This window comes from Anarhichas minor, unplaced genomic scaffold (genome assembly GCF_050575085.1).
Source record: "Anarhichas minor isolate MPS153535 unplaced genomic scaffold, ASM5057508v1 ptg000018l, whole genome shotgun sequence".
NCBI lineage: Eukaryota > Metazoa > Chordata > Actinopteri > Perciformes > Anarhichadidae > Anarhichas > Anarhichas minor.
The window spans coordinates 13,172,189-13,195,000 of NW_027466464.1; the positions used below are offsets into that span (position 1 = coordinate 13,172,189).

Below are 22,812 nucleotides of genomic sequence, written 5' to 3' on the forward strand. Positions count from 1 at the left end.
TTTTATGTTGTAGAAAGATCCGGCATAACTTGAAAAAATTCAACCGCTTAGACTTTTTATCTCTAATATTAGGTCCACAAATATAAACGTCTGTGTATGCATGAACCTGTGTACAGTATGTGTGTGTTTGAGAGCTCCCGTCACTCCCGTCTGCTGCTCCTCAGAGTTCAAGGTCGCCGTGCGTGGTTATTTTCAGCTCGTCTTCACTTTGATCCGTGTCGCAAAATGACAAGGTAACGCAACTCGGGGGGTCAGCTGTGTTACAGGAATGCTTCCACGGATCGGGAAAGAGGAAATCAATCCTGCCTGACAGTGTCTTCAGGATACTCCGACCTGACTGGACCATGACAACTGCACACACAAACAGACACAGACAGAGGAAAGTGGATAGATAAGCACTTAAACTCACACAAACAAACACTCGTAGTACACACAAACACAACCAAATATAGCACGCACACATGCGCTCCAGCTGCCGCTCTGTCTCACACGGAGGACTTCTGTCAGCCCCGGTTTGTCCGTCGTCTTGTCAAGGTGCATCGGAGAGACGGGGCGTCGGCCCAAAAAGTTCATCAACACGCGGCTTCTGAAAAGTTCTGCTCCAAAAGTAGAGGATAGATGGAGATCAACGGTGGTGACACACGGATTTGTGCTGTTGACCTTTGAGGCAGCGTCGATCCATGAAGTCCAAAGTGCCTCGGCCCATGAGAGACGCACCTCCAGCAGCTTGGCCTCCACTGTTCTTCGCCAGATGATCTCCGGTTCTGAAAAGTGAAGCCAATGCCGAAGTGTCTTAAAGCTGCATTCTCTCTAGTGTCCACCAGGGGGCGACTCCTCTGGTTGTATAGAAGTCTATGAGAAAATGACTCTACTTCTCTCTTGATTTATTCTCTCAGTAAACATTGTAAACATGAGTTTATGGTCTCAATCTCTAGTTTCAAGTCTTCTTCAATACAGCATGATGTTCATTTAGTACATTATGGTCCATTTAGAGTCAAACAGACCATAAAGCAGGGGATGCTTTAGGGCTACTTTGTGATTGCCAGGTCACTATCAGAGTGTTGTCCGGTCTGGGAGTTGTCCGTGTTTTTGTCTTACAACTTTCCCAGTGTGTTTTCATTTCGTGAATGATAAAATGTTTACGGTTGTACTTCGCTCCACACTGTTGTTTCACTTCCAAAAAAACAAGATGGCGGCGGCCAAAATGCAGAACCCGAGTTTTAAAGTATTTTGTTCTGGACTGCTTTTGAAATTTATTGGTACCTCTAGACGGATCTAAGTGATTACAACAGGGCCTGTAGCCTGTGGGCGCCCCCCCCCCCCCCCCCAATTCTACTGTCTGAAAACTAACAGGCATCTGTGGACGGTGTGTGGGTCGCGCAGGGGTTACGAGGGAGACATATTTCTGACAAATGTGCCATCTCAATAATTAGCTCAGAAGCAACATATGAAACATTAAACACGCCGGGCGCTGACGACAATCAAAACATTTCATTTGTTGTCAATTATTCATTACTTTGAAGGTTCTGAAGGGGTCGTTAATATGGAAATAAGCCGGCGATGCTAACAAGGTTGTAGAATCTGATTCCGAATCATCTGAGCACACAGCAACCCTTTTTTATTTTAGGCTAATATTTTGCCTTTTCTTGTCTTTTCTTTTTCATAGCGGCTAGTCTTCAAACAACCATTTTTCGACCTAAAAACAAGCTGCTTTTATCCACTTTTTATTTGATGGAATTATTTGATAGCTTCAGCTCAGCCTCAAATGAAGCCAAACCACCCAAAACAAGTGCAGTGCTTACTGCTATTTTTTATTTTATTTTTGCACATGGCTTAAGTAGTTACTACTCAGTACTACTGAGGTAGTTACCCTCAGTGGCTTTTACAAGTGAGCGGCCATTAAAGTTACCATGTTACCAGCTACCTTTGCCAGCTAATCTATTTAAGTTAATTCGTTTTCATGCATGCAGCTCTCAATCCCAATTACCTGTCGACACCACCGACTGCCCAGGGCAGTTGGGGGTTTGGCTTAATATATCCCCACACATGACGGGAGGAAAAATATCCTCGAGATTCAACAAGTCAAGTAATGTGACTGCCCTTGGGAGGTTTGACTTGCTGTCCATAAGAGCATCTGAGGGAACATGCACCCTCGTGCCCTGGAACACCTCAGCCCGTTCTGAATGACAAAAGATGGTGATGGACATTGTTTTTTATGTACTATACAAAGTCTTACTTGGGACTTTTATAACATATTGTGGCTTACTATGTCTTAGTGATATGGCTATTTTGTACTTTTTCATTCACTGCACAAATGGGCAACTTATCTAATATCTTGCAGATAAAACACCCATGAGGGATGGGTACAGAGAAAGGTTACAAGTGACACAAGTAATGTTCAGAAGACCTTAGGTTGGAAGTTTGACCCTTTTGAGATGCAGTGAATTTGTAATATGAGTCAAAAGTAATAGAGTTGGAGGACCTGAAGTTGTGGGTATGATGAAAATACAGTCATAGTATAGCATGTCGAAAAAAGTTTAAAAAGTCATAGTATAGCATGTCGAAAAAAGCCAAAAAACGGTCATAGTATAGCATGTTGAAAAAAGTGGAAATAGTCATAGTGTAGCATGTCAATAAAAGTGAAAACAGTCATAGAAAGTCAAACGGTCATAGGATAGCATGTCAAAAAAAGTAAAAAATGGTCATAGGATAGCATGTTGAAAATTGTAAAAAAAAAACAGGCAAAAATGGTCATGGTATAGCATGTCAAAGAAAGTCGAAAACAGTTTTTGCTTATGAAACCGACAGGCACTTCTTTTGTGTTGGGAACAAACCTATCGTGCCACCAATGCATAAACATAGAGACATGTTATCTTTGTGGATTTGACTTATTATTAGAGTGTTGGATGTCAACAAGCACTGCACCTCATAATAATCAAACACATACACCTCAGGTCTTCTGTCACTCTGAGCTATTTGATCAGAAAGGATAGTCTACTGTTTGGCTTTGCACGTTAACATACCACTGCATCTCACAAGGATGGAACCCATGTACCCAGGTCTTCTGATCCTCCGACCTATAACTGTGAGCTGTTTGATCTGACACTCGTCTGTGGTAGAAACATTAGTCTAATGTCTCATAGCTCATGGCCGATAGAGAACCGGCAGGCAGACTGAAAATTTGGGTCGATTCTTATGAGGTGTGGTAAGTTTAGAGTTCCAACATCCACAGAGGAAGTCAGACACACCAAGAAAGAGGTTAGGAGCGACAGAATCGATAGCTCAGGTTAATGAAAGCTCGGTTGGGAATTTTCTGGTTCGATCCTTATCGCGTTCAGAGTTTTGAGGCCCGACATCGAATCACAAAGTCAAATGTGTGTAGAGACATAACTTGACAGATGTGTTTAGGAGGTCTGTCTTTGGTCTGATAACCACACATGAAGTCAAATACACCAAGAAACCATTCAACTGTGTTGAGTCGATTAGCTCAAGTTGATTACCGACTGGCTGTAATTCCAAAGATTGCGTGTTCGATCCTTATCGTGTTCATTCTGTTTTGAGGTCTGACCTGCAATTGCAGAGTCAAATACGACTGCAAGTGTGGCATCGAATAGCTCAGGCTGATGGCAGACAGAGATTTTGGGTTCAATCCTGATAAGTTACGATTTGTTTTGAGGCTTGAGGTGCAATCGCAGAATCAAATACGACCAAAAAACAAATCAAGTGTGGTGTGGAATAGCTCAGGTGGATGGCAGACGGGCCACAGCCCGTGAGATTGTGGGATCGAACCTTATAAGGTGCCACAGGATTTGAGGTTTTGAGGTTTGACAAGGCGATCGCAGAGTCAAATACGCCAAGACACGATCTAAGTGTGTTGGGTCGAATAGCTCAGTCGGATGGCAGATGGGCTAGAACCCGAGAGATTGTGGGATCGAACCTTATAAGGTGCGACTGCTTTTGAGGTTTGACAGGCCATCGCAGAGTCAAATACGTTCCGAGAAGAGTTCCAAATGCGAATGGTGCTGGTGGCGTAGTAGTGGTATTCCTGGACTAATCATCCTACTTCCATGGATCATCCTACTTCCATGGACTAAGTGGGTTCGATTCCCGCACGTTACATCAGTGTCTAGTGCTCCGCTGCGGAGGTGGTGGTGGGGCCATTCTCCCCACCAAAGTTTCGGAGAAATGTAACCAGGGGTTATGGAAAAATGGATGATGACCAGCTGAAATTTAAGTGAGAACAAGGAAGAGCGTGACTTCTCTTAAGACAGTTTTGCTTGATAGTTGGGTATATAGTCTTATACTACTATACTTGCGCTCTTGCGCTCGGATTTAGAATTAACTGAACCTCATAGGGTTTAAACCAGGGGTCACCAACCTCTTGCTTTAAAATTAACTGGATTAGGGTTTGAACACAGAACATCAGGCTTTATAACCCATTTTATATCACTTTGAGCTATTTCACCTTCAACACTTTTACATAATTTCATAAACTTTTTTTACTGCTCTTTGGGTGCTGGACTTCAAAAGTCACTGCACCTCACAAGGATTGACCACACAACCTCAGGTACTCTGTCCTCCAGTTGTTCATCACTCTGAGCTATGTCATCTTATAGCAATGATATTTTCTTTGACCTTCTGATCCTCCACATGGGGCATTGGACCATTGCATCTACTGTAAGTTATTTTACCTGCAGCTGCTTTTTGGCTTCATCATTGGTGTGGCAGAGACCACGTCCATCAACTACAGGCTTGAACATTTTAAAGTACGATTTTTCAGTTCCTTTGTCACTTCTGATCTAAATATCTTTTTCCAATCAAACTCATGAGGATTTACTTTTTTTTACTCGCTCCCCTTTGATTAAAAATGTTCCTCAGAGTGACAGCTTCTTTGTATTTTTTGCTCAGACAAACCAGCGAGCCTTCAGTCGTCGTTAACACAGTAAATCTGCACATTTCCCTCTTTTTCAACAGTACAGTCACTTTACGCACAAGTAGCCCAAGGAAAGACAATATCCAGCCTCTTTTCAATTATTTATTCCCACATCACTCCTAAAAGATGACAAATGCTAATTCTGGTCCATTCCCCCAGCTGGGCATGCAAGTGCTCATTAGTTTTAAAGAAGGTTAATCCATTTAGGTTTTGCATATTGATATGCCAATTATGTCTAATCGTGGAATAGGCATCCGTCAAGGTAATAGTGCATAAACACATGCAAGAACATTAGGGAGAAGTCAACGTTATAATAAAGTAGGTGTTAATTGGTGAAGGAGGACTGTCAGCTAACTCATGTGTGTAATGTACAGCCGGGTGAGGATGGAGGAAAAGGGGGTCTCATCACATTTTCTCCCCCAAAATCGTGTCATTTTTAAACCCCATGCTGCGAACTCTCGACTGGAGAGGAGGGTCACTGGGGGCAAGGGATTGTGGGAGCTGTTATTTTGTCTTTGCAGTGGAGAGAAAACATTTACAAAACCAGAACAGATGCAATCTGTAGGTAAGTGGAGTCAGTTTCTTGGTAAAACAACTGGACTGTACTTGTTTTTTAGATGGCCGGGTTACACATAACTTTTTGTTTTTTAAATATAGTCCCTGAATTGCTGCCAAAACAGTTTTTTTTTTTATTTCAGGAGAGTGTAAAATAATCAGCACTCGATGTCCTTCATTTATGCTGTACCATCATCGATCATCTCTGGAAAAAGTTTAAGCAAAACAATAACGGGAACCAAAGGTCTTGATATTTGGATATTTATATGAATTAAATAATGTCTAGTTTGAATTTAAAGAACCAATAATACAAGATATTAAATCAAAAATGTGTTGTTAATGCAAACATTCATTATAAACGGAGTGCTTTTTAGTGTTTTTCTCTTGTTTTTCATTTTCAATCCTACAAATTTTATGCGTTGGGACGTACAATAGTACATCTTGTTAGTTTTAAAAACTTAACATTTTAAGACTGGGCATAAATGAGTTCACAGGTTGGACAGTCTGAAGCCGTGAGATCACTGAGATCACACAAAACAAACACTGTCACAGTTTGTGTTTGAGGCATTTAACAACCTCTTGTACACGAGAGCCCCCTTTAAAGGGGGCGGGGGGGGGGGGTGTACATGTGTACAATTCACTTTTGCGAAAGGAATAAAATAGTAAAAAAATAAATAAATAATACCTGTGTAACAAAGAGATTCTGGGAGAAACAACCACGGGAGCCATTTTACACACTGCAAAACACAATTATACATGAACTAAGATCATATCTGGAAGATATCTAGAAGATTTGCCACAATTTTGGCCAAAAATCGACGAACTGTGCTCTTTGGATGATCTCTCATCACGAAGCACGGATCGCACATGGCGGATGAGCACATCTAGCAGGCGGTCGTGATTCGACCCGGAAACGAGCAGCGACGTCGAAATTACTCTCTTTCAAACCGTTCAAAAGTTATGGGTATACATGCCAACATCAGCCACTGGTCACGAGAAAATAAATTGGGTAAAAAAAACTTACGTTTTGGCGATATAAAACGGATTTATTCCAACGAATTTCGGCGCTCATGTGTCCTCCATCCTGTGCTGAATGACTGTGACTGGTATCAATGCGCGGGCGGAATGAATGGCAAAATGGCAGCCGATTCTGTGAGGTGGACCAATCCATGTAGAGAGGGGGGTTTGCCCTGCATTTTGCGATTTTTAGTCAGTAAAGAGACAAGGAGATTCTCAAACACCCCCGCATGGCTCCCGTTGGACTATCCCACATCTAAAATGGTCTCACACTTGTAAATCGGCCGATCACAGGCCTTACCAGTGTCACATAGACACTTATTATGAGCCATTTATTGTTATGAATGACAGATATGACACATCATAACTGCTCAACATTATTGAAAATGGTGTCAAACTGCTTTATTAGGATTATTGAACACTCTTAAGATAAGACAAGTGAATATATAGTTAATATTTTGTTATATAGTATATAACATTAGACTACAGCAATGCAACTGCTGCTTCCAAAAATTTGAATTTTGCATGTGTTTGCTTGGTTTATGCTGGCCTGCTTCACTCAATCGAAGTCAAATCAGTTTTAGAGACTGTAAAACCTGTTGTGCTATGACTTTGGCTATGCCATTAACATTTTTAGGCCTTATTTCAAGTAATATTTTAGACACAAGTGCTTTTTTTCAGGCGAACCTGAAACTTTTTCAATTTGAGCTGTGCCATATGTGTATTTGTTATTAACCCGTAACATATACATAATATTGGGCTAAAAATAGGGCTAGTGTTCAAGAGGAACAGACACGTGGATATGTGTCATCAATATTCAGAGTGCAGTGCCAAGTATGAATAATAAATGTAATATCCAATGAGGCCACAAGATGGCGGCAAACATCAACTTGCAGGAGACAGAAGTAGAACATGATGTTAAAATAGATTTTGAGCTTTGGAGATGAAAGGGTTGGTTCACAGTTGTAAAACAGTAGTTCACTGAAACAGGCTGTAACATTCCTTCTGTTCATATAACAACATATATAATAATTATGTCACTGACATGTTGTATACTTTTTAAAAGACACGACACAAATGTTTTATATAATGTGCTTCAAAATGATAAGAGCCCAAGCAGCTCATACAATGCATGAACTGATATTTATAATATTTTTGGGGGGATTCCTCAGATGCAATAAGCAGCAAATACGCAACTAGTGTTAAAGGTCATGACTATATTTTGAGGGAGTTCCTCAAGCAACGTTCTTAGGTCCCTTTAAATATGTCAGTGGTGATGAATCTGGCCTCACTTTGAGTGAAAACAGGCTGCTGGGCCTCACTGAGGGACGGTTACACCTCCATACTGTAGGCCAGAGTACTGTGAGACCTCTAGACCTTCAGCGTTTGCTTTTCTCACGCTGTCAAGATTGATTATGAGACATTCATAGTAGAAGGTACAAGTACTGGGATATGGAGAGGCTCTCTGGAGGTCATCATGTCTGATGTGGGACATGAACATGGTGCTTGAGGCTGATTTAATCTGGTGAACTGGGAGAGGATGAGTTTATTCAGAGGTGACTTTACTGGACCTGGAACCAGCCAGACTTCCTCCTCCCTCCTCTTCCTCTCAGGGATGTGGTCTTCTTCAGGGTCTCCTCTGATCCACCTCTCTGTGGAGAAACACTGGAGACAAATACAGCTGCTACCTGAGCATCTGTTTACAAATATTATATAAAATGTTGTATTTCATAACTGTTCCCCGAATAAAAGATGATCATTTATAATATCTACTAACTTACTGAAATGCTTCAAATATAAACCACTAGCTTTCTGTTTTAAATGATTTATTGTTTTTTTTAAGACTCCATAACATGAGTGTAATAAAGGGAAATCATACATCAATATCTCAAGTATTTATTGAGTGTATTTACAACTGTAACATTATAGTTATTGTATTTTCATAAAGTACAGACTCAGTCAGCTGCTACCTGGTGAACACAGATGTTCACTTCTCTGCAGCCAGAACGACTGCAGTTTACAGTAAATTAAGTATTTTAATGAGGAAAAGAGAACGAACAGAGACAACGACCATTATCTCTCTTTGAAAGATCAACCAAGAATAATTCTCATATTTACATTGTTTGTTATTGCATCATTACTTTGAGATGATTAAAGTCTTCTCAGCCTTAAATTAACTAGAACATCATCCCATTATTACACATAAATGATGCCGACTCATGATATTGATAGAACAGTTATGGCCTCTACCTGTTTTGCCAAAATACAAAAATAATTGAATCCTGATCCCAACAGAACTATTTGATGAATCTCACAGGGTGTCCATCATAAATATGAGCAGCTTAAAGAATAATCTGCAGTTCCTCCATAATTATCATCACACCAGCTGACTACTGTAAACACAGTGTTAGTACTTATTATCATCTAACCATCAGCAGACAGAAGACATCAGCACTTTACCGCCACACTGACGACGGCTTCACCAGATTTCAAACTGCTTGTGTTTCTTGAAGGATGTTCTGTCCACGATGTTGTTCCTGAAGAGTCTAGAGAGAGAGAGAGAGAGAGAGAGCGAGAGAGAGAGAGAGAGAGAGAGAGAGAGAGAGAGAGCGAGAGAAGAATATGATGGAACAGGGTTCACTGATCTGTGAGAACAGCTGTGTGGATTAATGCCCGGTGCTCACCGCACAGTGTCCATGGAGGGGTTGATGGAGACCAGCTGGAGTAAGTTGTCAGTGGAAGCATCAGTGATGTTGTTGTGACTCAGACTGGAACACAGAGGAGCATTTGAGACTTTATATGTGGAGGCAGCAGCTCCAGATTCAGGTTTATTCGTAGGGTTACTGTGTATGACTCCAGCTGTTGCTCTAACAAATATAGATTTCTGTCACATGAACACATTACAGATGGACACTCACTCCAGGACTTGTACTTTGTGCAGATGTGTGCTGAGTCTGAGCAGCAGCTGGTCCGTGAGCTGACAGTGACTGAGGTCCAGCTCAGTCAGCCCCTCAGACAACTCCAGCATCAGGGACAAAGCTCCACAGGCCCTCTGATCCAGTGTGGTGTGACTGAGGTCCAGCTCTCCACCCAGGGCTCCACAGAGGGACACTGCCCGTCTCACTGTGTCCTTCTCACTGTTCACAGGAACCAGGGACAGCAGCTGGAGGAGGACGGCTTTACTGGCTCTAAACAGGAGAAACAGAGCAGACTGTTGGGATGAAGAAACATGGAAACAAGCTTCTTCTCTGGTCATTCTGTGGTCTTTCCCACCTGAGGAGGACTCCGTCTAGGACAGGAAACAGCAGGTCCAGTCCGCTGTCCTCCACCTCACAGTCCTGCAGGATGAGCTCTGCTTTCTGGCTGCTGCGTCTCAGGATGGTGGAGACGGCCCTGCAGTCCTCAGCAGTCAGCCTGAGAGTCTCACTGACATCCAGCTCCACACAGGAGGAGCAGGACAGATCCAGCCTGTGCTGCACGGTCCTGAGCAGGTGGACTGCTGCCCCCTGCTGGGCGTCAGAGGCAGCACAGCTGTGGACAAACCTCAGCAGCAGTTTCCTGTCAACACTGGAGGAAAAATACATCTAAAAATCAAAAATTAAAGGATACGTTTCCTGACAACTTATACTTATTGTTGTAGTTTTCTCCTTCATTTCTATCAGTCACAACAACATAGAGCCCGTTAATAGATAAGATCTGGGAACATGGTGACGTCACTGAACTGATGTTCTGATTGATCGAGACACACAAGCGGTCGGATGATCAGACAGGTTAGAAACAAAGCTTCAGGTTAAACAAACTTCTGTGAAAGAGACGGTAAACAATATGTTTATTACTGATAGAATAGAACAGAGTTATCTTGTAATGTCATATATATATAGATATATATTCCTCTGTGAACTCTATCCTGAGTGTTGGAGCGTACTGATACTAATGTCTGACCTGATTTGAGAAACTTTGCCCAGCATTAAGAGGATGGACTCTACTTCCTCTGCTGGTACGGAGGTCCACAGGAGGTTCAGTTTAACTCCGTCACTGTGACTGAGGATGAAGAGCAGAGCAGCACAGTCCACCGAGTCCATCCCTCTGCAGGTCAGGTCGATCTCATGATCCAAAGACCTCAGTAAACCGGCTACAAGAGGAGCGGCTCTAGCTTTATAGATCTCTCTGATGGCGGTCAACACAAAGCTGGGACAGAACCTGAAAGACACCAGAGGTCTTTGTTTAGTGAGAACAAGCCACAACAACACGTTGTCATTAAACAGGATGATACAAAACCCAAATAGATCACCCTTTGAACACAATCCTGTCCAGAAAGGGAAGCAGACGTGTGACGCTCTCCTGTAAGAAGCGGTTCCTCCTCAGGTTCACCGTGATGGTGTGAGCTGACGACTGCTGAAGCAGATAGTGAAGAAGCTCCCAGTTCAGACAGAAGCTGCTCAGGTCTCCACCAACCTTACTCAAGAAGGACCGGGTCAAGTCCTTGTCCTGGATCTCATGGAGGAGGGAGAGCAGCTGCTGGAAAGTCTTCTCACTCAGTCTGCAGATAGAAAACGTATGAATATCTGTTAGAAGAGTCCAGGATGAATACATTACATCAGTATGGAATACTGCTACCTGATCGTTAGAGGGCCATCATGAAGCAGCAGTGGGAGGAGACCCAGAGCAGGAGCACAGAACTCAGTCAGGTCTAACCGTGTGACTGTCCAGTATCTCAGCAGGGATGCCAAACTACTGACAACCTTCAACAACCTTCTCTGTGACAGCTGGGCTTTCTGAGGGGAGAGAGAAAGCTCTTCCACAGCCAGCCGACGGTCCGCTTCCCTTCTTCTTACCCATCGACACAGTAGCAAGGCCATGTCGCTGGAAAGCCTGGAAATAAAGAAGAATGAAGTCACACAACTAACTGGACATTCACAGTGGAAAGGATGGAGTCATAAGAACTAAAGGCAGTAAAGGTATCAATGCGTACCTCAGACTGTGTACTTGTGTTGCTCCTCTAAAGAGGAGGGAGGCTCCTCTGAGAGACATCTTTCTGGGTGTGAGGATGAGATCCACATCAGAGCCACAACGTCTGAGAACCGTCCCCACAGACCGGCAGGTTTTCCTGGGTAAGCCTCCCGTTAACCGGAGGGTGAAGCCCAGCAGCTGCAGCAGAGAGGACAACTGCTCGGCCTCCTCTCTGGATCTGACACAGATCAACGTACACACTGTCTGGAAGAAGTCTGGATCACAGCTGAAACAAGATGGATGAAGCGTGAAACCAGCAAAGACACACTGCATTATAAACCATCTCATCAACAATGTCTTTCATCAGGGGTGACATTTAGAGAAGACAGAGTGAGATGTGTATGATGCTGTGATATCACTCTAGATCAAAATACTGACAAATTCTTCTTCTTTAGACACAGTATTCTTAAATATGCAGTATTAGTCAGAGTTACCTGAGCTGTGAGATAAAAGGCAGACACTGTAGGAAACTCCTCACTTCACTCTCTTCATGTGAGCAGCCTCTCAGCTCCACTTGATTCTTCTCTGGTTGGAGTTTCAGCACTTCAAGGAGGATGGAGGTCTTTCTCTCTGAGAGGTCTATGGACCAGACTGAAGGAGCTGACTGGAGAACTGACTGTAATGATGGAAGGAGACTCAGACCTGTTTCAGGATCATAAGAGTACAGGTCCAGGAGGAAATCACACCATCTCTCTTTCAAGGGGAATGTTTTGTATGAGCACACTGATGATAACAGCTCCAGCATCTTCTCTCCTGTCTGTTCTCTCTCTGCTGCTGCACAGAACAGATTCCCAAAGAACCAGATTTCCTCTGAAGGTTCTGATGTCTGAGGCACAAAACTGAAATAAAGAGGATTATCAAAACATGTGATGAACAGTTTGTATCAAACAAAACTCAACATTTCTCTAAACTGTAGCATAAAACTTCTAGTTGCTAGTGAAAACAGAAATGGTTAGAAAGGTAACCAGTTACCTGAGCTGTGAGATAAAAGGCAGACACTGTAGGAAACTCCTCACTTCACTCTCTTCATGTGAGCAGCCTCTCAGCTCCACTTGTTTCTTCTCTGGTTGGAGTTTCAGCACTTCCAGGAGGATGGAGGTCTTTCTCTCTGAGAGGTCTATGGACCAGACTGAAGGAGCTGACTGGAGAACTGACTGTAATGATGGAAGGAGACTCAGACCTGTTTCAGTCTCACAGTCCTTCAGGTGGGAGTACAGATCCAGCAGGAAACCACTCTGATATGTGTGATCATCATCATCATCATCATCATCATATAAAGGGAATGTTCTGTATGAGCACACTGATGATAACAGCTCCAGCATCTTCTCTCCTGTCTGTTCTCTCTCTGCTGCTGCACAGAACAGATTCCCAAAGAACTTGATTCTTTTAGAACGATCTGACCAGAGATGAATACTGAAATAATAAAGGAAACATTTAGTGATTTGGTTTCATCTGCATGAATACAACAAGTCACTACTGATGGACTCCATCTTGTACATGTGTGTACTGTTTACAATCTAATGACATTTTGACTGAACATCACGTCTGGACTTTGACTGACTCACAACACAAACACTCATCCTGTCTCTGGACTTACTGCAGGTTTGCTTCCTGCTGCTTTAGTTCACTTTATATCATTTGATTTCATGTTTGAGATTTGAGTGTAAAATAAATTCACAATATATAAATATAAATAGTGGAACAACAGCAGCGAGACAGAAGTTATACAACACAACTACATGTTGATGATTCAGAGGACTGACTTCTGTTTAATTCATTCATGTTTAAAATTACTGTGAAATATAATTAAAGAGATGTTTGTTATTTAATGTGTCAAAATATATTTTTTTCAGTTTCAAAGGTTTATTTGTGTTGTTGTCTCAGAGCCACATTGTTCCATTAATATTATTCACTTCATGTAATTATCCTCATACAGACAGAAGACTGTGATAACTGTGATGATACATTATTACTGACCTGAGACATTATATTCATCTTTATCTACATTATGTGTGTTTGTGAATGATGATTAACTATTTTAGAAACACTGCAGATTATGAAACAGATGTTCTGACAAACCTCTGAAGAAGAAGCCACATGTTATAATTAAATATCCAGTATTAGTCAGAGTTACCTGAGCTGTGAGATAAAAGGCAGACACTGTAGGAAACTCCTCACTTCACTCTCTTCATGTGAGCAGCCTCTCAGCTCCACTTGTTTCTTCTCTGGTTGGAGTTTCAGCACTTCCAGGAGGATGGAGGTCTTTCTCTCTGAGAGGTCTATGGACCAGAATGAAGGACCTGACTGGAGAACTGACTGTAATGATGGAAGGAGACTCAGACCTGATTCAGGATCATAAGAGTACAGGTCCAGGAGGAAATCACACCACCTCTCTTTCAAGGGGAATGTTCTGTATGAGCACACTGATGATAACAGCTCCAGCATCTTCTCTCCTGTCTGTTCTCTCTCTGCTGCTGCACAGAACAGATTCCCAAAGAACCAGATTCCCTCTGAAGGTTCTGATGTCTGAGGCACAAAACTGAAATAAAGAGGATTATAAAAACATGTGATGAACAGTTTGTATCAAACAAAACTCAACATTTCTCTAAACTGCAGCATAAAACTTCTAGTTGCTCGTGAAAACAGAAATGGTTAGAAAGGTAACCAGTTACCTGAGCTGTGAGATAAAAGGCAGACACTGTAGGAAACTCCTCACTTCACTCTCTTCATGTGAGCAGCCTCTCAGCTTCACTTGTTTCTTCTCTGGTTGGAGTTTCAGCACTTCCAGGAGGATGGAGGTCTTTCTCTCTGAGAGGTCTATGGACCAGACTGAAGGAGATGACTGGAGAACTGACTGTAATGATGGAAGGAGACTCAGACCTGTTTCAGTCTCACAGTCCTTCAGGTGGGAGTACAGATCCAGCAGGAAACCACTCTGATATGTGGGATCATTCTTATATAAAGGGAATGTTCTGTATGAGCACACTGATGATAACAGCTCCAGCATCTTCTCTCCTGTCTGTTCTCTCTCTGCTGCTGCACAGAACAGATTCCCAAAGAACTTGATTCCTTTAGAACGATCTGACCAGAGATGAATACTGAAATAATAAAGGAAACATTTAGTGATTTGGTTTCATCTGCATGAATACAACAAGTCACTACTGATGGACTCCATCTTGTACATGTGTGTACTGTTTACAATCTAATGACATTTTGACTGAACATCACGTCTGGACTTTGACTGACTCACAACACAAACACTCATCCTGTCTCTGGACTTACTGCAGGTTTGCTTCCTGCTGCTTTAGTTCACTTTATATCATTTGATTTCATGTTTGAGATTTGAGTGTAAAATAAATTCACAAAATATAAATATAAATAGTGGAACAACAGCAGCGAGACAGAAGTTATACAACACAACTACATGTTGGTGATTCAGAGGACTGACATCTGTTTAATTCATTCATGTTTAAAATTACTGTGAAATTAAAGTGAAAGCGTTGCTTCCTGTTTAATGTACAGAAACAATATGTTTTTATGTTTTAAGGGTTTATTTCTAATCTGCTAAAATGTAAATAAAATAAAGCCAACAGCAGTTTTACCTGCAGGTCTTTTCATTGGTGTGAGATGTGTTATTATTTGTGTATGAGGAGGTATTAGCAGCACTGAGCTACACTGTTATTATTATTAATATTCACATCCTCTATTATTCTCATACAGGCAGGAGACTGTGACATGTTTCCAGAAGTGTTGCAGTTTAATATTTCACATAAAAAGCTGTGTCCCTCTGAAATGTGGCAGGGTTGACATATAAAGAGTCATACAATAAAAATACTTAATGAAAGTATAACTCTGTACTTCATTACCTGAGTAAATGTTCACAGTATTACTTTCCACCACTGGTAACTGAGTCTAATGTGGATCAGTTTTAGCTGCTGTCTATACTTTCTGTCATTAGTAGTTATTCAACATGCTGTGAAGCACACACTGTGTTCGTAGAGGCTTCTTGTATCTTTGACTGCCACTGTCTGTTCACACAGTCTGTGCTGTAAGTCCTACTAGGACCCAACTCACTGTAGAAACTAAGACACGTGGAGGAAGTCACCAGCTGTACAAACAAGACTGATGACAAAGACTTATCAGAGGAATAGTGTTAATAGTATGTTGATGTTAGAATGTATGCATCATCGAACATTAGTTTAACCCTATTTAGAAAGACACTCTTCATATGAAGAGTTAAATCAGTAAAAGGACCTTACCTGAGCTGTGAGATAAAAGGCAGACACTGTAGGAAACTCCTCACTTCACTCTCTTCATGTGAGCAGCCTCTCAGCTCCACTTGTTTCTTCTCTGGTTGGAGTTTCAGCACTTCCAGGAGGATGGAGGTCTTTCTCTCTGAGAGGTCTATGAACCAGACTGAAGGAGCTGACTGGAGAACTGAGTGTAATGATGGAAGGAGACTCAGACCTGATTCAGTCTCACAGTCCTTCAGGTGGGAGTACAGATCCAGCAGGAAACCACTCCGATATGTGGGATCATAATCCTTATATAAAGGGAATGTTTCATATGAGCACACTGATGATAACAGCTCCAGCATCTTCTCTCCTGTCTGTTCTCTCTCTGCTGCTGCACAGAACAGATTCCCAAAGAACTTGATTCCTTTAGAACGATCTGACCAGAGATCAATACTGAAATAATAAAGGAAACATTTAGTGATTTGGTTTCATCTGCATGAATACAACAAGTCACTACTGATGGACTCCATCTTGTACATGTGTGTACTGTTTACAATCTAATGACATTTTGACTGAACATCACGTCTGGACTTTGACTGACTCACAACACAAACACTCATCCTGTCTCTGGACTTACTGCAGGTTTGCTTCCTGCTGCTTTAGTTCACTTCATATCATTTGATTTCATGTTTGAGATTTGAGTGTAAAATAAATTCACAATATATAAATATAAATAGTGGAACAACAGCAGCGAGACAGAAGTTATACAACACAACAACATGTTGATGATTCAGAGGACTGACATCTGTTTAATTCATTCATGTTTAAAATTACTGTGAAATATAATTAAAGAGATGTTTGTTATTTAATGTGTCAAAAGATATTATTTCTTTGTTTCAAAGGTTTATTTTTGTGTTGTCTCAGAGCCACATTGTTCCATTAATATTATTCACTTAATTTCACTGCAGATTATGAAACAGGTTTTCTAACAAACCTCTGAAGAAGAAGCCACATGTTATAATTAAATATGCAGTATTAGTCAGAGTTACCTGAGCTGTGAGATAAAAGGCAGACACTGTAGGAAACTCCTCACTTCACTCTCTTCATGTGAGCAGCCTCTCAGCTCCACTTGTTTCTTCTCTGGTTGGAGTTTCAGCACTTCCAGGAGGATGGAGGTCTTTCTCTCTGAGAGGTCTATGGACCAGACTGAAGGAGATGACTGGAGAACTGAGTGTAATGATGGAAGGAGACTCAGACCTGTTTCAGGATCATAAGAGTACAGGTCCAGGAGGAAATCACACCATCTCTCTTTCAAGGGGAATGTTTCATATGAGCACACTGATGATAACAGCTCCAGCATCTTCTCTCCTGTCTGTTCTCTCTCTGCTGCTGCACAGAACAGATTCCCAAAGAACCAGATTTCCTCTGAAGGTTCTGATGACTGAGGCACAAAACTGAAATAAAGAGGATTATAAAAACATGTGATGTACAGTTTGTATCAAACAAAACTCAACATTTCTCTAAACTGTAGCATAAAACTTCTAGTTGCTAGTGAAAACAGAAATGGTTAGAAAGGTAACCAGTTACCTGAGCTGTGAGATAAAAGGCAGACACTGTAGGAAACTCCTCACTTCACTCTCTTCATGTGAGCAGCCTCTCAGCTCCACTTGTTTCTTCTCTGGTTGGAGTTTCAGCACTTCCAGGAGGATGGAGGTCTTTCTCTCTGAGAGGTCTATGGACCAGACTGAAGGAGCTGACTGGAGAACTGACTGTAATGATGGAAGGAGACTCAGACCTGTTTCAGTCTCACAGTCCTTCAGGTGGGAGTACAGATCCAGCAGGAAACCACTCTGATATGTGGGATGATAATCCTTATTCAAAGGGAATGTTTTGTATGAGCACACTGATGATAACAGCTCCAGCATCTTCTCTCCTGTCTGTTCTCTCTCTGCTGCTGCACAGAACAGATTCCCAAAGAACTTGATTCCTTCTGAACGATCTGACCAGAGATCTAAACTGAAATAATAAAGGAAACATTTAGCGATTTGATTTCATCTGCATGAATACAACAAGTCACTACTGATGGACTCCATCTTGTACATGTGTGTACTGTTTACAATCTAATGACATTTTGACTGAACATCACGTCTGGACTTTGACTGACTCACAACACAAACACTCATCCTGTCTCTGGACTTACTGCAGGTTTGCTTCCTGCTGCTTTAGTTCACTTTATATCATTTGATTTCATGTTTGAGATTTGAGTGTAAAATAAATTCACAATATGTAAATATAACTAGAAAATGCATTTCCTGCTGAAAATGCGTTGGAATGCGGAAACCTGAAATTAATTGTCAAAAAATTGCTGAAAATTAAGAAATGGGAGACTACCCGTCTGAAAAATGTTGAAGCTTGAAAGCATTTAAACTGCACTGCTGAAAACCCTTCTAGTTGAAATGTCTCACTATGGTGTCTGTAGCTGAAAGTATGAAGAAGAAGGCTTTGAAAGTTGAAGAAGTTTAACAGGATTTGAAGATTTTCTCCATAGAGATCCCATTCAAACAAAATTGCAAATAGCTTAATATTTCAAAAAGTTGAAAGATTACAAATATGAAAAGTCATATCACCCCTCTCCTGAAAGAGCTGAACATTTTGATATTCGAACGGTTTCTGTCGCTTAAGAAAATTTCAGCGGTAGTGATATTTGTTCTAGTAGTAGTAGAAGTTGTAGTAGAAGTATTATTAGCAGTAGAAGTATTAGTAGCATTTGAATAAGTACTAGTTGTAGCAGTAGTGATATTTGTAGTTGCAGTAGTAGTAGAAGTTGTAGTCGAAGTATTAGTAATTAGAAGAAGTAGTAGAAGTAGTAGTATCAGTAGTCGTAGTAATAGTAGTGGTTGTAGTATTTAATATAACAGTAGTAGTAGTAGAAGAAGTAGTAGTAGTACTAGTAGCAGTCGTACTAATAGCTGTAGTAGTATTAGTACTGGTAGTAGCAGGAATAGCAGAAGTAGCAGTTGTGGTATATGTAATAATAGTAGTGGTAGTGGTAGTAATATCAGTTGTGGTAGTAATAATATTGATGGTATCAGTAATAGCAGTTGTAGTAGTAATAGTAGCAACAGCAAAAGTTGCAGTAGAAGTAGTAGCAGTAGTAGTAGTAGTGATACTAGAAATATTAGTAGCAGCAGTAGTAGTTGTCGCAGTATTCGTAAGAGCATTCATTATTTCAACAAAAAAGCCTAATTTTGAGCTTAATGTTTAAATACAGTTAATCCATGAGGCTTTTATTTTGAAAGGGTGGGACTGGGTGGGGGAGAGAGGGGGAGAGGAGACATAATCTTAATGTTTGACACACATAAACAGGTTATTAAATGACAGGCTTCATCACAAGCATTTCAGTTAGAATTCATTTTGTGGGGCCTTTACTTTAAAATGGGGTGTGTGTGGGGGGGGGGGAGTCCTCTTAGAATCTCTAAGACCTGAATGACTGTATGAGAGAGAGACAGACAGAGAGAGAGGATGAGTGAGTGAGTGAGTGAGTGAGAGAGAGAGAGAGACTCTGATCTCTCTGGCAATCTTTCTCATTTGGAGATTATCCTATGTTTTATCATTTACAGCTTACGTGACTATTGTCCTGCTCTGCCATGTCTTTCCTCGTCTCTCCCTCTTGTGTCGCGGTGTGTGTAAATGTCACTCGAATCAGGAAACTTATCAGAATACCCATATTTGATTGGCTGAGCTGCATCACGTATATCTCTAAATCATGTGTGCAGCTTTTATTTTAAAATGGGGGGGTCCTCTAAAAGTCTCTAAGACCTGAATGACTGTATGAGAGACACAGAGAGAGAGAGAGAGAGACACAGAGAGAGAGAGACACAGAGAGAGAGAGAGAGGAGTGTGTGTGTGTGTGTGAGTCTGTGTGTTTATCAACATCACTAATGAGCTTAATCATGAACACCTGTGTCCTTTCAGCCTTTTCATGGAGATTAAACAGGGAAACACCTCTCAAACAAATCCTCGAAACTCCCATAACCGTAGCTCCTATTGCTCCGATATTAATAAATGAGAGGAAGGATGAGTTGAAGAACAGATCCTGTAGAAATTGTGTCTGTAGTGTAAAAAATGTGGCTGAACTGGCGATCTAGAAATGGGGTACCGTGTTCTGTGGAAGATGTTTTTGAAGCAAAATTTAACATTGGTCTCTATGGAGCAGAAAGTTGGTTTTCCTCTCAATTACAGGCTTCTGTGCCAAATGTGTAAATCTGTGGGATTCCACAGTCATTTGTCTACGACAAGGACAAGATTAGCTACTTCTACATCCAGAAATGATGCATGAAGAGTGAAGATTGTGGACACAGTGGCAAAAGACAAATGTTTTTTTCACAAGAATCTCAAGCTGCTCTTCACTCTAGCGGTGACATCACGCACTCTAAGCTGCGCAATACACACCCATTATAAAGTCAGAAAAGGAGTGAAAAAATCATAAAAGTTAAATTGCTGCAGTTCAAAAAGTGTAAAAGATATCAAAAATGCTTAATAATGTGGCAATAGATCAGGGTTTTCTCAACATTTTAAAGTTGAGAAAAGCAGAACTTATACTACTACAAATATCACTACTGCTGAGATTTGTTAAGCCACAGAAACCGTTCGAATATCAAAATGTTCAGCTCTTTCAGGAGAGGGGTGATATGACTTTTCATATTTGTAATCTTTAAAGTCTTTGAAATATTAAGCTATTTGCAATTTTGTTTGAATGGGATCTCTATGGAGAAAATCTTGAAATCCTGTTTAACTTCTTCAACTTTCAAAGCCTTCTTCTTCATACTTTCAGCTACAGACACCATAGTGAGACATTTCAACTAGAAGGGTTTTCAGCAGTGCAGTTTAAATGCTTTCGGGCTTCAACATTTTCCAGACGGGTAGTCTCCCATTTCTTAATTTTCAGCAATTCTTTACAATTAATTTCAGCTTTCTCATAGTCTCATGGTTTTGGTATAGAGGGCATATGTTTGACAGGTAGTTTTGTTGAAAATCACTGTTCACTCTCTCTCTTAATTAGCCTCTAACACACAGGTGCTCCAATCACCAACATGCACCCAAGCACACAGGTGTTTATATGAGCTCATTAGTGATGTTGATAAACACACAGAGGCACTGAGACACACACACGACTTGGAGATATTCAGTCAATTCAGTCACATTATGATTCTGTCTCCCCTCCCACTCTCTCACCCACCCAGCCCCACCCTTTCAAAATAAAAGCCCCACAGAGTGAATTCTAACTGGAATGCTTGTGATAAAGCCTGTCATTTAATAACCTCTGTGTGTGAAACATTATGAATATGTCTCCTCCCCCCCCCCTCTCTCCCCCACCCTTTCAAAATAAATGCCCCATAGAGTAACTGTATCTTAACATGAAGCTCAGAATGAGGTTCCATTAATATTAATATTATTCACTTCATGTAATTATTCTCATACAGGCAGAAGACTGTGATAACTGTGATGATACATTATTACTGAACTGAGACATTATATTCATCTTTATCTACATTATGTGTATTTGTGAATGATGATTAACTATTTTAGAAACACTGCAGATTATGAAACAGGTTTTCTGACAAACCTCTGAAGAAGAAGCCACATGTTATAATTAAATATGCAGTATTAGTCAGAGTTACCTGAGCTGTGAGATAAAAGGCAGACACTGTAGGAAACTCCTCACTTCACTCTCTTCATGTGAGCAGCCTCTCAGCTTCACTTGTTTCTTCTCTGGTTGGAGTTTCAGCACTTCTAGGAGGATGGAGGTCTTTCTCTCTGAGAGGTCTATGGACCAGACTGAAGGAGCTGACTGGAGAACTGACTGTAATGATGGAAGGAGACTCAGACCTGATTCAGTCTCACAGTCCTTCAGGTGGGAGTACAGATCCAGCAGGAAACCACTCCGATATGTGGGATCATAATCCTTATTTAAAGGGAATGTTTTGTATGAGCACACTGATGATAACAGCTCCAGCATCTTCTCTCCTGTCTGTTCTCTCTCTGCTGCTGCACAGAACAGATTCCCAAAGAACTTGATTCCTTCAGAACGATCTGACCAGAGATGAACACTGAAATAATAAAGGAAACATTTAGTGATTTGGTTTCATCTGCATGAATACAACAAGTCACTACTGATGGACTCCATCTTGTACATGTGTGTACTGTTTACAATCTAATGACATTTTGACTGAACATCACGTCTGGACTTTGACTGACTCACAACACAAACACTCATCCTGTCTCTGGACTTACTGCAGGTTTGCTTCCTGCTGCTTTAGTTCACTTTATATCATTTGATTTCATGTTTGAGATTTGAGTGTAAAATAAATTCACAATATATAAATATAAATAGTGGAACAACAGCAGCGAGACAGAAGTTATACAACACAACTACATGTTGATGATTCAGAGGACTGACATCTGTTTAATTCATTCATGTTTAAAATTACTGTGAAATAAATTAAAGAGATGTTTGTTATTTAATGTGTCAAAAAACACTTTTTTCAGTTTCAAAGGTTTATTTGTGTTGTTGTCTCAGAGCCACATTGTTCCATTAATATTATTCACTTCATGTAATTATTCTCATACAGGCAGAAGACTGTGATAACTGTGATGATACATTATTACTGAACTGAGACATTATATTCATCTTTATCTACATTATGTGTGTTTGTGAATGATGATTAACTATTTTAGAAACACTGCAGATTATGAAACAGATGTTCTGACAAACCTCTGAAGAAGAAGCCACATGTTATAATTAAATATCCAGTATTAGTCAGAGTTACCTGAGCTGTGAGATAAAAGGCAGACACTGTAGGAAACTCCTCACTTCACTCTCTTCATGTGAGCAGCCTCTCAGCTCCACTTGTTTCTTCTCTGGTTGGAGTTTCAGCACTTCCAGGAGGATGGAGGTCTTTCTCTCTGAGAGGTCTATGGACCAGACTGAAGGAGCTGACTGGAGAACTGACTGTAATGATGGAAGGAGACTCATACCTGTTTCAGGATCATAAGAGTACA

General features: G+C 40.9%; 3 protein-coding genes across 4 annotated transcripts in view; all 3 read right to left on the bottom strand.

The window, feature by feature from the left end:
• Positions 1-8,314: 8,314 nt before the first annotated feature.
• On the bottom strand, positions 8,315-12,352 carry LOC142952788 (uncharacterized). 2 transcript variants are annotated; one of them, XM_076094732.1, is made up of 9 exons: positions 11,950-12,352; positions 11,478-11,741; positions 11,123-11,377; positions 10,797-11,045; positions 10,448-10,705; positions 9,779-10,072; positions 9,424-9,693; positions 9,190-9,273; positions 8,315-9,051 (listed from the first exon to the last, which is right to left on the bottom strand). In XM_076094732.1, exons 1-9 carry the CDS (start codon positions 12,258-12,260, stop codon positions 8,985-8,987), a joined length of 2,052 nt encoding a protein of 683 aa, XP_075950847.1. In that variant the 5' UTR covers positions 12,261-12,352; the 3' UTR covers positions 8,315-8,984. The 2 variants fall into 2 exon arrangements, with proteins under 2 accessions (XP_075950847.1, XP_075950848.1); XM_076094733.1 differs by lacking the exon at positions 10,448-10,705.
• Positions 12,353-12,483: 131 nt separating this feature from the next.
• On the bottom strand, positions 12,484-17,202 carry LOC142953068 (uncharacterized). Its single transcript, XM_076095137.1, has 4 exons — positions 15,775-17,202; positions 14,188-14,613; positions 13,650-14,054; positions 12,484-12,928 (listed from the first exon to the last, which is right to left on the bottom strand). Exons 1-4 carry the CDS (start codon positions 16,110-16,112, stop codon positions 12,484-12,486), a joined length of 1,614 nt encoding a protein of 537 aa, XP_075951252.1. The 5' UTR covers positions 16,113-17,202.
• Positions 17,203-17,333: 131 nt separating this feature from the next.
• Positions 17,334-22,812, bottom strand: part of LOC142953069 (uncharacterized) — a 15,528-nt gene continuing 10,049 nt past the window's right edge. Inside the window, exons 6-8 of the mRNA XM_076095138.1 lie at positions 22,581-22,812; positions 21,432-21,860; positions 17,334-17,766 (exon numbers count right to left, since the gene is read on the bottom strand). The exon at positions 22,581-22,812 is cut by the window's right edge and continues 173 nt beyond it. Of these exons, the coding sequence (XP_075951253.1) occupies positions 17,334-17,766; positions 21,432-21,860; positions 22,581-22,812 (1,094 nt within the window). The remainder of the gene's footprint in view (positions 17,767-21,431; positions 21,861-22,580) is intronic.

Excerpts from the sequence above, each read along its gene's own strand:
- LOC142952788 (XM_076094732.1), bottom strand. The coding sequence starts at position 12,260 with ATGCTGGAGCTGTTATCATCAGTGTGCTCATACAAAACATTCCCCTTG. Across the intron at positions 11,046-11,122 it reads GATGGCCCTCTAACGATCAG|ACTGAGTGAGAAGACTTTCC; the intron begins GTAGCAGTATTC and ends TTCTATCTGCAG. Across the intron at positions 9,694-9,778 it reads CTAGACGGAGTCCTCCTCAG|AGCCAGTAAAGCCGTCCTCC; the intron begins GTGGGAAAGACC and ends TCTCCTGTTTAG.
- LOC142953068 (XM_076095137.1), bottom strand. The coding sequence starts at position 16,112 with ATGCTGGAGCTGTTATCATCAGTGTGCTCATATGAAACATTCCCTTTA. Across the intron at positions 14,614-15,774 it reads CCTTTTATCTCACAGCTCAG|TATTCATCTCTGGTCAGATC; the intron begins GTAAGGTCCTTT and ends TTATTATTTCAG. Across the intron at positions 14,055-14,187 it reads CCTTTTATCTCACAGCTCAG|TTTTGTGCCTCAGACATCAG; the intron begins GTAACTGGTTAC and ends TCTTTATTTCAG.